The 15,380-nt window shown below is 40.0% G+C and overlaps 1 protein-coding gene across 1 annotated transcript; it reads left to right on the forward strand.

Moving 5' to 3' along the window:
- Positions 1-207: 207 nt before the first annotated feature.
- On the forward strand, positions 208-14,563 carry tpst1l (tyrosylprotein sulfotransferase 1, like). Its single transcript, XM_084729711.1, has 6 exons — positions 208-456; positions 6,966-7,675; positions 8,223-8,381; positions 8,571-8,824; positions 13,624-13,825; positions 13,913-14,563. Exons 2-6 carry the CDS (start codon positions 7,268-7,270, stop codon positions 13,946-13,948), a joined length of 1,059 nt encoding a protein of 352 aa, XP_084585837.1. The 5' UTR covers positions 208-456; positions 6,966-7,267; the 3' UTR covers positions 13,949-14,563.
- Positions 14,564-15,380: the final 817 nt, after the last annotated feature.

Below are 15,380 nucleotides of genomic sequence, written 5' to 3' on the forward strand. Positions count from 1 at the left end.
CAAGCCACGATCTTTTCCTAACACTGACCAAGTGTTTTCTGTCACTAAACCTGCGTAGATTTTATTCGCAGCACTGTCACACTATAGAAGATAATTACTTCGTTCAAGGATCACAACAATGAAACAACACGTACAAATCTCGCGAGAGTTTCGTAAATCAAGGGTTCTCTTAAAGACATGACCCCTTCTTCTCGCTCTACGGTAGGAACAGCTTGACTTCTCCTCTCACGGTGCAAAGTTACCTCGGTAGCCAGCAGCGAAACGTTGTGTAAAAATGTGATTTTTAAAATACTGAATAGTGTAGACATCACCGCTTTTACCTCAGCCGATATATCCTCCACATGTGAGCAAACAACGATGTGTCGGTGTGGATAGAGGAGGTGCTGGTATCTGCTTTTTGGAGCAAGGTTCATGTGTGTTTTTTTTCTCTCCGGATTTCGGATTTCACGGATGCTGGTGAGTGAAAAACACCATTTTAACGGCTCCGGTATGTTTACGACGCGTGTTAGCCACCTACAGACAGCTAAATTACACAAGGTGAGGATGGTTAAATAAGGCACTGGTAGGTTTTTTAGGCGGTTATGGTGATCTGTAGGTGGCCGCTGGTCTGTCACGGTGCGTTTGACTGATAGCAGGTCATTCACCTGGTGGTCGCCTGCCGCGGGCGCATATTTGCAGACAAGATGCATCCGAGAGCCAGGCCAGATGTTCGCGGCTGCTGGGCCTTCGCTTTGAAGCCGTAAAATAATCCTATTTCTGCTCGCACAGACACAAACTCTGCGGTGACAGCTTTTGTTTCCACCAGCGTGCACCTGGTTCAGCATATGCAGTATTTTGTGCTATTTTGTGCATCCTCTTGATGAAGCAGCTGCAGCTGGATATGTACCTCAGGACACACATTTTTTGTCACTCATAGTGCAAAAGTAGCTCATGCGAAAATACATGAAAAATAGCAATGCATGAAGAAAATAATTCAATGGAGAGCATTCATGGAAACAGTTCAAATAATGTTTCATATAAAAGATAATGTACAGAAGGGGTTTATTTCACAATAATGGCCTGCTCGCTGTACATTATCCCATTTTTAGAGCACCGCCCCCCCCCCCAAAAAAAAAGAAAAAAATGCATGCATTTATGTGACACAAAATATTAATGTTAAAATGATTTTCTGGTTTGATTTTGCAACAGTGACTGGTTCATTGTACGTTTTACTTCTTATTACATGGTTATCAACCAAGAAATCAATAATTTTGCACAAAATAGTAATTTTAAAATGATTTTAGTGAGCAAACAATATTTTTATTGCTCATCCAGAGTCTATCATTAGAACTGTGTCCATAACAGTTCATAACAATGGTCTGTAATACAGAAATAACAGACCTGAGAATGCTCTAATTGACCAAACAGAATCAATTTTTGTTTTTTCCTTCTTCTGCTTTCCTTCTTTAACAAACTATAATAGCCAGCCATGACTAAAGCATGTGCAAAAAATGGCACAAAAAAACAGTTTTCCTAAAATTAGATGTAAATATTACCTATATTGCCTTGCTTACAGGATCGCAAAAACTCAGTATACTCATAACCCCAGTATTGTGATGTGTATCGTATTACCATATCCTTTCCAATACACAGACCTACAAATGCCAGGTTAAAGTCAGCCTAATGACCAATAAAATGGCCCAAAAACCAACCCAATACCAGAACTAAAAAAAAAGCCCCCGACAAACCATATACACTATTTTTTCAGTCCAACAGAATTGCTATCATTGTCAAATGTATTTTAATATCTCCAAAGAACTGTACCATAACTGAAAGTGCTAAACAGTTTTTTCACCTAGGTACTGCCTTGTGGTATTAGATACAGTATATTATTATATATAAAATGTAGGTCCGTGAACATATAAACCAATTCACTGATGCACAAATTAATTTCTGTGGAAATATTGGTTTTATAATATGGATTTATGGATATTGTTTATGTAATTTGCATGCAAAATAGGTCTACCCAACCTGTAGCAACACTTCAAAAGTTCCATGGGAAAACCGCAGACCTGCTCTCCCTTTCCCTCCAGGAGGAAGTCTGTCATTGCCCCATCCTGTGAGGGACAAAGATGCTTTAGATTTCTTGACAACCTGCTGGTTGGATATATCACCAATATGGACCTCGGTCACCAAAAAAGCTGTGCAACGCAGCAAAAAAGCATGTTTTCCACCAATGTACATCTGGTTCATTACATATTTTGCGCAAGGCAGCAAAAATTCCTCATGATGAAGCAGCTGCATTTGAGTATGTACCTTTAGGACATTCATTCACAGTCATTTCACATTTTTTGCCACTCAGAGGGAGCTGTAATTCCATACAAAGCTTGGTTAGGGCTGGGCAGCATGAATACATAATTTCTTGATATTTTTAGGCTATTTTGTGATGTACAGTATATATTTCAGTACACATATTTTCCAAGTGACAAACCGTTTTGATAAATAATCATCATCAACCATCCACTCAGTCTTTTTAATGGCTTTAGGCTACTTGACATAAATCAGACTAAAAGGTTTTATTATCATTTTGTGTAGAGCTAAATGATGTTGTAAATAAAAATACCTGCCGTCAGCTTTATTTGATTATTGGTGTATCTCATTATCTGTTCATGAATTTAAGTGGTTATTTTATGTTTTATTTATTGTTATTTGACAGACCTACTAGTGTAAGATCAAAAAGTCACTAATATCTGTTGCACTAATGAAAAGGTGGGTAAATGATATAAGGCTGGTTTAACCTCAGCCAAATCCCACACTGTCATTAAATCTCCCCTGTGGGCTTTTACTGAGAGCACACGAATCGATGAAGTAAAGTAATTTTAGCCTGGAGTGTGAAAAAAATAAATCTTGGTTTGTCACTGTGGTGGAATTGTCCTTTAAAATCTCTACCAATAGGAATTGCCCAAGCAGATGTGCTTTAGTACTCCGAGCAGCCACCGACCGATCAGCGCTCAGCTTTCTCTGCCTGGTTGCGCTCGTGTTTGCTGGCTTTTTTCACTTCTTCACTTGACATATATCTCTTCACAGTAATGCATCCTGAAAAACTAGGAAAAGACAACACTTTTTCCACATCATGATAAAAAAAAAAAACTTCTAAAAAAATTCTATTAATAATACCTGGGTCACCATAAAACCTGTGCAACAAATCAAAAAAGGCAGCAGTTCTCGATGATAAAGCAGCTACAACTGAACACGTAGGCTGCCTTCAGGCTTTTCACTTCACTTCGCAATTTTGTCGCTGAGGGGAAACTGTCTTTGCAGCATAGATTAAGCTAAAGAAAGCAAGAATAGCTCATACAAAAGTACATGTAGGTGGCCTGGTGCCTCGGTTGGTAGAGCATTAGCCCCATGTGCTGGGCCTGTGGATCCTCTGCGGCGGCCGTGGGTTCAGCTCCTGCCTGCGGCCCAGTGCTGCGTGTCGTTACTCCCCCTTTCCTGTCATATCTTCAGCTGTCATGTATAATTAAAACATAAAGCCCGCAAAATAATAACAAAACTACACATACACATAAAACAGTTTTAGAGTCAATAAATAAATAAGTAAATGTGAAAATATGGATGTACTCTTCTAAGTAAATTCATATATTGTCAGTTCAGAATTGTAGCTAAGGCAACATGACAAAAAATGGTTGAGTTAAGGAACATTTGTTCAAATACATTTATTTAGCAAAAACCTATAGAAGAACTGTAACAGGATAACAGCGGCATTTGAATTCAGCTTTTGCACTTGAAATGAGTTTTAGACCACCATTACAGGATTTGATAAATATTGAAGACCTTCCCAAATAGAATTTAAGGCTATTTAACACTTTATAGGGCCTTTTTATTAGTATACAGCAATTTAAGACATAATTTCTTTAATGACCTGCAGCCACCTTGCATGGGTCGCCACAAAATCTGTGCAAAGTAGGAAAAAAAATGCATAAATTCTTGGTGATGAAGCAGCTATAACAGACCATGTGCCTTCAGGATATTAAATTCACTCCACATTTTTGCTGCTGAGGGGAAGCTCTCATTGCAGCGTAGATTAAGGCAAGTTGTCCTTGTCGGACCTTCACTTTGGCAGCTTCTGTGAAGAGTAAGGAGGTGACAATGGCTTTCTCCTGCTCAAATATGTCAGTTGTTGCCTTCCCGCCAGCCACCTCAATTACCATCTGCAGGCTGACTGTGATCACAGGTCGCTGTTTTCTGCTTATTATAGACTTGTTTGTCGGCTTGTCCCTCATCAGCAAACACGGTGGTCTTTTCAAGGTCACTCCCCTGATTTATCAGAGTAAATATCTACTGCTTTACTGGAATCACTTTCTGAAAAAAACCTCTTGTAGTGTCTAGCCACGCAGATAGGTTTGGTTTTATTGGCCCAGGTTCCAGATGTCTCTCTCTGAGATTTATGCCTCCACTCCAAAACAGTGGGAGTCAACAGATTTTGGTTTTGTGGCAATGACAGTATTAAAAAAAAAAAAATTAAATACAAAAATTCGACAGAGGATGTTGAATGCTGTACAGATTGTAAAACCCCTTGAGGGAGAAATTGGGGTTTAGACCGTGCTATAAGACTTCACTTGACCAGAAACAGTCTCACTGTTGAACAGTTTTCATTGGAGCTACTTTCTTCCAAAAGATAGTCCATATGAAATCATTTAACACGTTCAGCAGGATTTTCGTGAGTGTGATGTTGCTTTGGCATGTAATTTTTCAATGGGTTGTGCACCACAAATGAACAGTTCAGTTCTTCGTTGTAGTTGGATAAAGGCAAAAACATCAGAGACAAATACCTCAAAACCTACCTGGGCAAATAAAAATAAAACTATCTGCACACCTGACTGACGCCAAACATTATAGAGAGCTGAGAGAATTAATTGATTGATGGATCGATAGAGTTGTACTGACAGTTTATCATTTTATCCATTTTTTTCTAGACTCTAAATGATAAACATTTGATTCATGTCTTTTGTGAAGTCAGTTGAATATGTTTGAGTTTTAGACTGCTTGTCAGAAGAAACAAGCAATTTGAGGACATCGCTTTGGACTTAGGAAAATTGTGATGGGCATTTTAAACTTTTTTGCAAAATTTTGTAGAACAAATGATGAGTTAGTTGCACCCACAAAATGAGAAAATTCACTTTTTCATAAATTTGGTGAGCTGGCCCTTTAAAGAGAAAAAGCCCTTGGAGAGAAAAAAATCAGCAACCCTCGTCTTTAACCACTGGCCTAATTCTTTGCAAACTCCAAGTGGCTTAACCTCTGAATGGAAATGCATTAGAATTACATGTAAAGCTTCTGGATATCGCTGGACTTAGCTTGGCTTAAGGCAGCACCTAAGTATCCCAGCCAGGGCTTGATGTCCTCGTTTCCAGCTGTTTTTCTTTTTTGCTTTGATCGTCAGACTGAATTTTACAGGCAAGCTACTCCAGCCCAGGAGGGAGGAGGAGTGTTCCCCACGTGGCATCCAGATGTCAGGCTCCCTCCACATTCAGTCTGAAAAGACTATACCAAAAGAAAGGGAGACGTATTCCATATTTGCTCAGAGCTTGTATAAGAAATAAAATTATCAGTAAAGCTGCTTTTTGAGTTGTGATTTTGTGGACCTTCAGAGCTCTAATGTGACTTTAGAAAACTATTGTTTTTAGGGATAGCTCATTACAGCTTTTGTGTCAGATATCAGTACTGTAATCTCCAGTATCCAGCGATACCAAAGTGATGATGTGTTTTTCCCTCACTTAAACAACTAAGATGCTAATTTGTATTTGGGATGTTACTAATCAATAATAAGCCTAAACAATTAATTGATGTTAAGATTTTAACTGATTAAAAATGCATTAATGGAAAGTCTAGAAATAGCAGTAATCTCACCTTATTGGACTTTTTTTTCTGGAAGAAATATTTGTTGAATAAGGAAACTTGAAACTTGAACTTAAACTTCAAATTAAAAAAAAAAAAAAAGTCTGGCAGGCAGTCACTAAACTCCAACTCCTGAGTGTGTATTTTTGGATCAGTTTTGTTTTCAGGATAACAGGTTTTACATTTAGGGACAACTGACAGTTATAAACAGCAGATCAACTTACAGTTGAGGACTTGTCGTCACTTATTGTCAGTTTGTGATGTTGCGCTTGTCCTGAACTCCTGCGGAGCTCCTGCTGTCTGCAGAGCCGTCTGGGGAGGAGAGGTCAACTCACTTCAACCAAAAGTCTTTTACTAATTAATAGGATTTCAACCTATTTAATATACCATCTATGGTTCATTATTTGGACTGCTGTACTCATTTTAGCATGTGCAATTGCTACATATTGCTCATTTACGCATGTAGATGATAGTTTAGACCAGTGGAACATGTTGTGTAATTTTTTTTTAGTTTAGTCTGTGCTAAGAAGAGGAATTAGAGACTTACAGCTTACGTTGGTGAAACTGCTTTTTTGCACATAGCAGAAGAGAAATTGGGAAGTAGCAGGACAGCTCAGTTGGTCAATAGTAATCTGATGCTAAACAAATTGTATTGCGTTTCAGTGTGGGAAAAGCTGACAGTGAAAATAAAAACATGAGGAAGCTTTAATTAGTGGCCTCAGATACACTGCCTGAGAGTGTGTCTGCGTTGTGTCCCTCAGTGAACTTTGATATGGCTAAACAATAGTCAGTGGCTCCCCAGAGGAAAGATCCAAAATAACTGCTCTGAGAACAAAAACTGGATGCATTTCAGCCTCTTGAAAGTGTGGACAAGTGTTCTTGGCAAACCATCACACTCTGCTGCTTGCTGATAATCGCTCACTCAGTGGCCAATGTTTGGCCATTTATTGGAAATTTAAAAAATATGATGATTTATTTTGTGTTCTCATCTCATACTGCGATATTATTTTATAGTCCTGGAGAAACAGAAGCTTTCTGTATTTTGTTGTAACTTGTTGACGTGTTTTTCCTCTCATTTTTGGTAGGAATGATGGATAAGAATCGTGGTTGGCTGTGGAGTGCACCAGGCCTGGATCCTGCTCTTCGACACCAGGGCTGAGGAGCTGCAGAGGAGTTAAGAGTCTCCCCAGCCCACACTTGAATATTGGGCCTAGACTTCACCGTCCTGGCCTCCGTCAGGCCTTCGTCTTATCCAGGCTATCTGCAGTCTTGAATGGACCTTTGCTGAAATTTAAGAAGCAGATTCCCATCTTCAGCTGCCCGCCTCTTCAGGTGCCCCTGAACTTTGTTTTTTTATGAATCGGACTCCCAGACACACTCAGCAGCCATGAGGAACACCAGATCGAGCCTCCTGCTGGGCAGCGTGCTCCTCTGCTCCGCCTCCCTGCTCTATCTGGGCATGAGTGGGATAGAATGCCCTCCAAAAAGTCATCGATACCGGTGGATGGAGCTCAACCTGGGTTCAGCCAATCAGAGCTTATCCCTGACTGAACACTTCCCCGAAGACACGCCCCTCATCTTCATCGGCGGCTTTCCCAGGAGTGGCACCACGCTGATGCGCGTCATGCTGGATGCACACAATCATGTTAGGTGCGGTGAAGAGACACGAGTGATTCCCCGCCTGCTGGCCATGCGGGCCACCTGGAGCCGCTCAGTGAAGGAGAGGATACGACTGGATGAGGCTGGCGTCACTGACCAGGTGTTGGACTCAGCCGTGAGAGCATTCCTGTTAGAGGTGAGCTGGTTGGTGCAAAACACATTGCTGCACCTGTTAATCTGCTTGGGTGTGTATTTATATACACAGGGTTTTTAAAAGCTATTGCAAATATGTAAGTTAACATACCAACATCACCAACAAGCTCACTAATTAACACGTTACACAACCGTATGTTGTTTATTTAATCTGTGTAACTGTGTTTGTGATATTACGGATATATGAGACAGGCACAAGGCACAAATTTTCATCTTTACACTACAGTTTTTGTACCAAACTGGCTATAGCTTAATATGTATGTAGGAAATTAACATATTTCCCCCCAAATTGTTGCTATAAACAAAGCAATCTATGTAAATGTGTCAGTATCCTGTGTAATAATTAGTCTATCTTGAGTAACATTTTCATGTCTCTCATCAATAAGATGATTGCTCAACCTGCCATTACAAATAAATATGAAAATATGAATATGAAAAACTTAGTATTCTGAATATTAAGAAGGTTTGCATGTAACAGCTCAGACATTTCCTGTTGTTCCATTTGTTTCTACATACTTTATGTGTTTCAGGTGATAGTCGGCCACGGGGAACCTGCACCTCGCCTTTGCAACAAGGACCCATTTGCTTTGAAGTCTCTCTCATATCTGTCTCGCATCTTCCCTAAAGCCAAATTTGTGCTCATGCTACGAGACGGACGGGCAACAGTTCACTCCATGATATCACGCAAGGTATGCTGGGTCTTTTTCTTATCTGGGCTGCTGGAAGATAAACTTCCTCAAAGGCTCATGTTTCCAAACAGCCACTTGATAAGCTTGTACTGGTGCCACATTGTGACTGGATGAATTTTCCATTCTGTGTTTGCTCTCTGTCATGGTTGGATTCCAGTGTTTATCTTTTCTCTCTGCGTCCATGCACAGGTGACCATCTCTGGTTTTGACCTGACCAGCTACAGGGACTGTCTGACCAAGTGGAGCAGCGCAGTGGAGACCATGTTCAGCCAGTGCCAGGCGGTCGGAGAGTCCAGATGTCTGCCCGTCCGCTACGAGCAGCTTGTCCTCCATGCGGAGGAAGAAATGAGGAAGTTGCTTCACTTCCTTGAGCTGCAGTGGGACCCATCAGTGTTGCACCATGAGGACCTAATTGGAAAGGCTGGTGGTGTGTCTCTGTCCAAGTGAGTGTTTGAAATGTGTTTGTGTGTGTGTGCGTGCATGCATGTGCTCTAAGCTAATCTGTTTCCTGCAGGGGTAACAAGCCATGCAGATAGTTTCAGTTTTATGTTCTTGGGTTTTGCAAGTTTTTCAAATGTATGTTGCATGTGGTGACAGAAGTTTCAGAGGAGTGTATGTCTAAACCTCAGCACACTAAACTGAAACTATCTGCATGACTAGATACCCACAACAGTATGTGGCATTATTTAAGGTCTGAAATGAATTTCTCTACTTATACATTCAAATTTTGTGCTAAATGATTCTAGAATTGTCTAAAATTTAGGCTGACTGATGACGGCATCCTAACGTTCTCACAGTCAAGAAAGAAAAAACAACTACAACTGTTGCAGAATTGTAGAAATCTTTTCCCAAAATGCCCAACCCCACTGTCGACTGCATGTGTGGTTACATTCAAATATGTTAATTAGGAGGCTCAGTCCATATAAATGCATGTAAATGATAAAATATTACACAGATTTTCCTCTGTGTGTTTTATTCATGATAATTATTCTTCCTATGAATTCTCAACTTACTGGCTTTGATGAGAGGGTATGTTTCAGGATTTCAGGTGTCTTTGTTTTTCAGGCTGCTACAAGGCAGCTGGCATTTTCACATCTCACCCTGTCTGTCACTCAGCAAGACATGTTCATGAGCTGTCAGGCTTTGCTGGCACCTGTGCAGCTTGTTCATGACCATCAAATTTAGAGAAAAATCTTATATAACATAATACATACAGCAAGTGCTTAAGACATCTAGTTTGAATGATTTACTTGTACTTGTAGTTTCTTTCAGGGTTTCTTATTTTCATGTTATTTGTCATCTGATAAGTGAAAGAGAGGAGGCACAAGTAATTTAAAACTGTATTGATCGATCTAAAAGAAATTCTATTTTTACCTGCCCTGTCCACAGCAAGGGTCAGAGTGCAGGAGAATCACAGGACAGTTACAGCTGTGTTTGTTTGTGTCTCATTTTGTGGCATATTTGCCTTAAGCTGATTGTCCCTCCTCTACTGCAGTTAGTCTTCTCTTAGAATTAAGTGAAAGCACTTTTCGAACCTTGAAAGGATTAAAGTTCAAGTGTTTTCATGGATTTCCAGCACCTGTACGACCCCTGAAATTGATACAAAAGTCTGTGTTTAGTTCAGCTTTCCTTAGATACAAGAAGGAGGGGCAGTGAGGAAAAAAAGGTTGGGAACCACTGATGTAGCTGATCTGATTTTTTTTCTAAAGTTCTTTGAGATCAGTGATGATGTCACAGTTCAGATCATTTTTTAAGTTTATAAAGGTGAACGAGTTGTGGTGCTGACGTTGGGTCATAGTCAGCGGACATAAACTGGCCTTGGGACAGCTGGACTCAACTTGATTTGTCCCCTCCTCTGTTGCTGTGGGCTGTAGGACCCATGGAGTCACATTCCACCTTCGTAAGCACATACGTGTGAGCGTGTGCGTGAGACATGTGTCTCCAACAGGCATGACTGATGTCATCGTCTGTGTCCTTCAATAACAGGGCAATGGCCGGCTATAACCTTATCCTGTGATGTCATGATGATGTCACTGGTCCAGAAGTTTATAAATAGAGGTTGAGAAGATGATATGGACTGGGCTAGTTCTCCAACAGACATGACTGATGTCATCATCTGTGCCCTGCTCTACAAATCATAAAAAGACCAGTTTTCACGTATTACAAAAATGGGTCATAACGTGTGTTTCACACTACCGGTATACAGAAAGTAACTCAGTTAGTCAGTTTGGTTTTGAGAGTTTCTGTGACCTTTTTGTCCCCTGCTTCCTGTGATCACAGCTGATGAGAGAGATTTAAATAGCAGATTGAATGACATGAAAATGATAAAAGTAAAGTTTCAAAAAGAAGAGAACTGAATTACCTAACGTTCACCTCCCTGATGATCACCTTGTTGGTGTTTATTTTGCCAAAACCAGCCTGCAATTTCTATAGTCACTTTATCCCTTACATAGGCTGTAGTCTGTAGATGTTAACTTTACACAAACTCATACCATAGCCAGTAAAAAGATAAGTCCCTCTTCATTCAGACTTGCTAGTCTCAGAAATTTATACACAGACATTCAGTCCATTAAAAACATTTTAAGAAATAAAAACACTTCAAGCAGTTAAAACAGGTAAAATCAGCAAAGACTCTCTGATTTAAAAGATATCACTGACTTGGCAGACCTGATTTTTTTGGGCAGATTGTTAAAGAACCTCGGGGCTGTAACTGAAAACATCCTGTCATGTGATTTTGCTTTAATTGAGAACAATAGCACACACTAAGAGGCACAACTAAACACAATATGTAATGTGGCTGCAATTCCTTCTTGGCTTTGAGGAGACTGTTAGTGGATTAACTGGTCTATCTGCCTCTTCGAAAGCTGCCACTGACGTCATTTCCATTAGCAATTTATGTGACTATTATTTTCTTGATCGATCATTTGGTCTATAAAATGTAAGGAAATGTTGATCATGATTTCCTCAAGCCTAAGCTGAAATATTCAAACAGCTTTTTTTGTCCAATTATCAATGACTGTCATAGCAGAACCAAAAAAAACCCCAACAACAACCAAAAAATCCCATTTGAGTGAATTTCTTATGTTTCTATGGACTTACTAATAGATTTGTACCATCACTGCATATTTTAGCCACTGAAAATACCTTAATGTGACTTTTTATCATGTAAAATTGGCTAGATTTCCTCAAAAATACTACAGATTAAATCACTTCAACAAGGTTGAAGTCAAGAATTTAAAAATGATTAAATCACCTCTAGTGCAGTGAAACTTTTGACAAGTGGCCAGAAACAGAGAATTAATACCATTTTCTCAGAATAAGAGAAAAAATGTGTTTTCTGTACATTTTATCTGCCAATTCCAAACCTCAGTTCCACATATGTAATTGTGTGTGTTACAACCCCCAAGCTGGGCTAGGGGATGAGGGGTGTAACAATAAATTAATTTAACCAGGAGAAAAAGGAATGAAGGAAAACTGAGACAAAGATGTAAACAAAGGTTCTTTTATTATCAAATTATGTGTCAAATAAAACAAAAGAGTTAACCTACTAAATTAAGTAACACACACACACACACACACACACACACACACAAAAGACAACAAGTGTCCATGCTAGCCAGGGAGGCTAACAAGAACACAAACAAAGAAGTGCCTTTGCTAGCTGGCGGGGCTAGCAAAGCACATGGGGGCGCCCAGATGAGTACCCTTACCAACCATAAAGGTTAACACGGCACATGAAACACAAAGACAAGTGACTTCACTAGCTAGGAGCGCTAGCAAAGCACTAGTCAACCGCCACGAGTAGCCTAACCTGCTGCTGCAGGATTAGACTACAGACTGGCAGACTGTAGTCCACCGAATGGCCCACTGGCCCTGATTGGCTGCACTCTCCAGGCTTTTAAGCACCAGGTCCTGATTGCAGAGTGACTGCACCTGCTGTCAATCACTGCAACCTGCCAGGGGGGGTGGGGTAGAACCTGGGCACAGGAGAGTACAACACCACACAGACACTGTGGCACGTAACACCCCCTCCCATAAGATCAAACTACATGTTTGAACAATGCTACATACGTGCCACAACACTAAACATAGAACATCAAAAACAAAAGGGTTGCCATACATACTGAGTGACGAACTGTAGCGTCAAGGCCAGACAACAACCTTACCTGCTAAACAATGCTAACTGAGCCATACTGGCACTAAAGGCCCAGCTGCAGCTACCTAGTACAAGTACCACATGGTAAGTTTAGCACTCTGCCACGTACATAAAACAAACCCAAGACTGGCCTCACAACCAAAAAACGTCCCGAGATCCTGCCTAACCAAAACTTTACCTACCTATCTTCTGGAGTTTGCCATGGAAAAAAAATTAAATCCCTTATTTCATATTAATATATTTAATGTTTGAAGACATATTCTAACCACGACTCAATGTGAATTGAAACGCAGCACAGGTTGTGAAGCACATTTGAACACAAGTCATTTGAGTCCAGTGATCCACCAGGATGCCTGCGTTCAGTCACAGTTTTAAATAGCCAATCCTCTAAAGGTCAAGTAAAGCTTACGGACTTCCCTGAGTAGATATTTAATTTGTTTTGCTCCACTTATTTATCATGAATTAAGTCAGGCATCTCTTTGCAGGGCAGATGCTCGGGGGATTTGATGGGAATCTGTCTGCTTCCTACCGAAAAACCCAAACCTGGCATGTGTTTGAAGGAATTAGGCCACGTTCTGAGGGAATTAGCACCCTTATTTTGGTTAGTTATGCAACGGTTGGTGCAATATTAGTCACACCAATGTTTTATAACCACCTCAGAATTTAAATTATCACAAACTGGCGAGTTGTAGTTCTGAATCATATGTGCACAGGTTTACACACGCTTGTTTATTTAGGGTGGACAGGTTAATATGGAAGATTTAAAAAGACAAAATAAAAACAAATAAAATAAAGGAAAACACAATACACATTTTTATTTGCATTTATGTATTAAAGGAGAATTATTTATATTTTTTTAAGCTTTTGTCTAATACAACTAAACAAATTGATTTTGAATAACAAGTTTTTTTTTACTTAATTCTGTCACAATAAGCGTACCTATAAAAAGTAAATGCATATAATAATGGTAATGTAATGTATGTAATGTTTGATTTGTTTTAAATCTTCCACATCGTTGTCGCTCTTCAGTGGCCAGTTACTTAGTTAAGTATTGAACTGACCTTGTGTTTGACTGTGTATGTGCAGGGTCGAGCGCTCCACAGACCAAGTGATGAAGCCGGTGAACACGGACGCCCTCACCAAGTGGGTCGGCCACATTCCCTCTGACGTGTTGAGCGACATGGCTGAAATCGCCCCCATGCTGGCTCGCCTGGGCTACGACCCCCACGCCAACCCGCCCGACTACACAAGAGCAGAGCCCATGGTGTCGCCGCTCAACTATTCACAGGTGAGGTTAAAAACTGTTGTGAGGTGTGTGTTCAGCCTTGATAATGTTTCCCATCACGAGTGAACATTGTGTGTTTTGTTTCCTCAGAGTTCGAAAGCGACAGAGGCTCCACACCCCAGTTAAACGAAAAATGAAAAATGGCATATACTTGGCGTTGCTGTTCCATGGTATGGATGCACCTTAAACACGGACTTCCTGTTCAGCAGTAATTACGCCTCACAGGAAAGTTTTTAAAATGTTCCATGTGTATTTTTGAATTGTTTGTAAGACTTGTGTGCGGTGTTGATGTCTGTACACGGGTGGAGTGTTTAAAATACGGAGTCATCAAGGTGCTTTGGGGTTCGTTTCTCTTCATCTCTCTAAAATCACATGTGGACGACCTGCTCGAGGAAGTTTGCTGCTTCTCCCGTCTCCTCCACCGTGAACCGACAGTATTACACTGCATTTTGACACGTCCTCTCACCTCGTACCTGGAAGTATTTCAACATGTCTGTAAGTTGTCATGATTCACCACAAATGTGAATGTGTCTTTAGACAAATATTTCACTTACTGAGATTCCAGTCAGTGTTCATGAAGCATAATGACTGTATATTTTTGAAGACGTATGTTTATTTTCTTAATAAATTATTTTGGTGTTTACCATTCATTCAGGAATCTAAAGTTGTTTACTCCGAATTGACTTTGTAATTGTTGTACATTGTTGGACATGAATAAAAAGAGCCTAAATGTAACCTTTATCATGTAGTTATTGTTAAGTTATGTATATACAGTGTATGACAGATGAGCCACAGTGCCCTCTAGTGATGCATAGACACAATGCAAAACAACCTGCTCACCCTGGTACAAGACAAATATTTCTGACAGTCCTGATAAAAACAGTTACACTTCAGTCGTCTTGGTTCGGTAGAAATAATGTTCCATGTAGTAAAACTTATCTTTCTTGTTTGAAATGAAACCCTGAGATAAAATGAGCTGCTGACTCTTTAAACCTGTAACTAATTGTAGTTAAAAGTGAACTGTACTGACAGGCCCATATGATTAGACCACAGAATGAGTTTAGCAGTGGACTGAGGTAATGCAGTGCAGCTACACTCAGACAAAGAGTGCAAACCGAAAGCAGTAACATTTCATTTAAAGGGTGTGCACAAGACTGACATGGCACTGTCATAATCATGAAGGGGTCACTACAAATGTTTATGACTGTCATTCAGTCAGTTATGTCAGTTCTAATGCAAAGTTGACATCGTAGAAGATGTCTTTGTTATGGCAACTTATCAAACATAATGAAACTGTTTAGCTTCATGTTTAACCATTATATTAAACTGTCGACATTGGCTGTCATAACACCATTATAACTAATTATAACAATTTTTTTTCTTGACGTCAGTTAAAGTGGTACCTAGTCTGCCACGGCGTTGGTATAGGAAAATGTTCACATTTATTACTCGACAGCAGGAGAGAGGAGTGTTTGAAGAGAAAATATTAAACACGACATGGAGATGTAGTGCAGTAAACAGCAGCAACTTCTTTTTATTTACTCTCCTACATGTCAAA

The sequence above is a fragment of the Lutjanus erythropterus genome, chromosome 11 (genome assembly GCF_056507025.1).
Source record: "Lutjanus erythropterus isolate fLutEry1 chromosome 11, fLutEry1.hap2, whole genome shotgun sequence".
Classification (NCBI taxonomy): Eukaryota; Metazoa; Chordata; class Actinopteri; order Lutjaniformes; family Lutjanidae; genus Lutjanus; species Lutjanus erythropterus.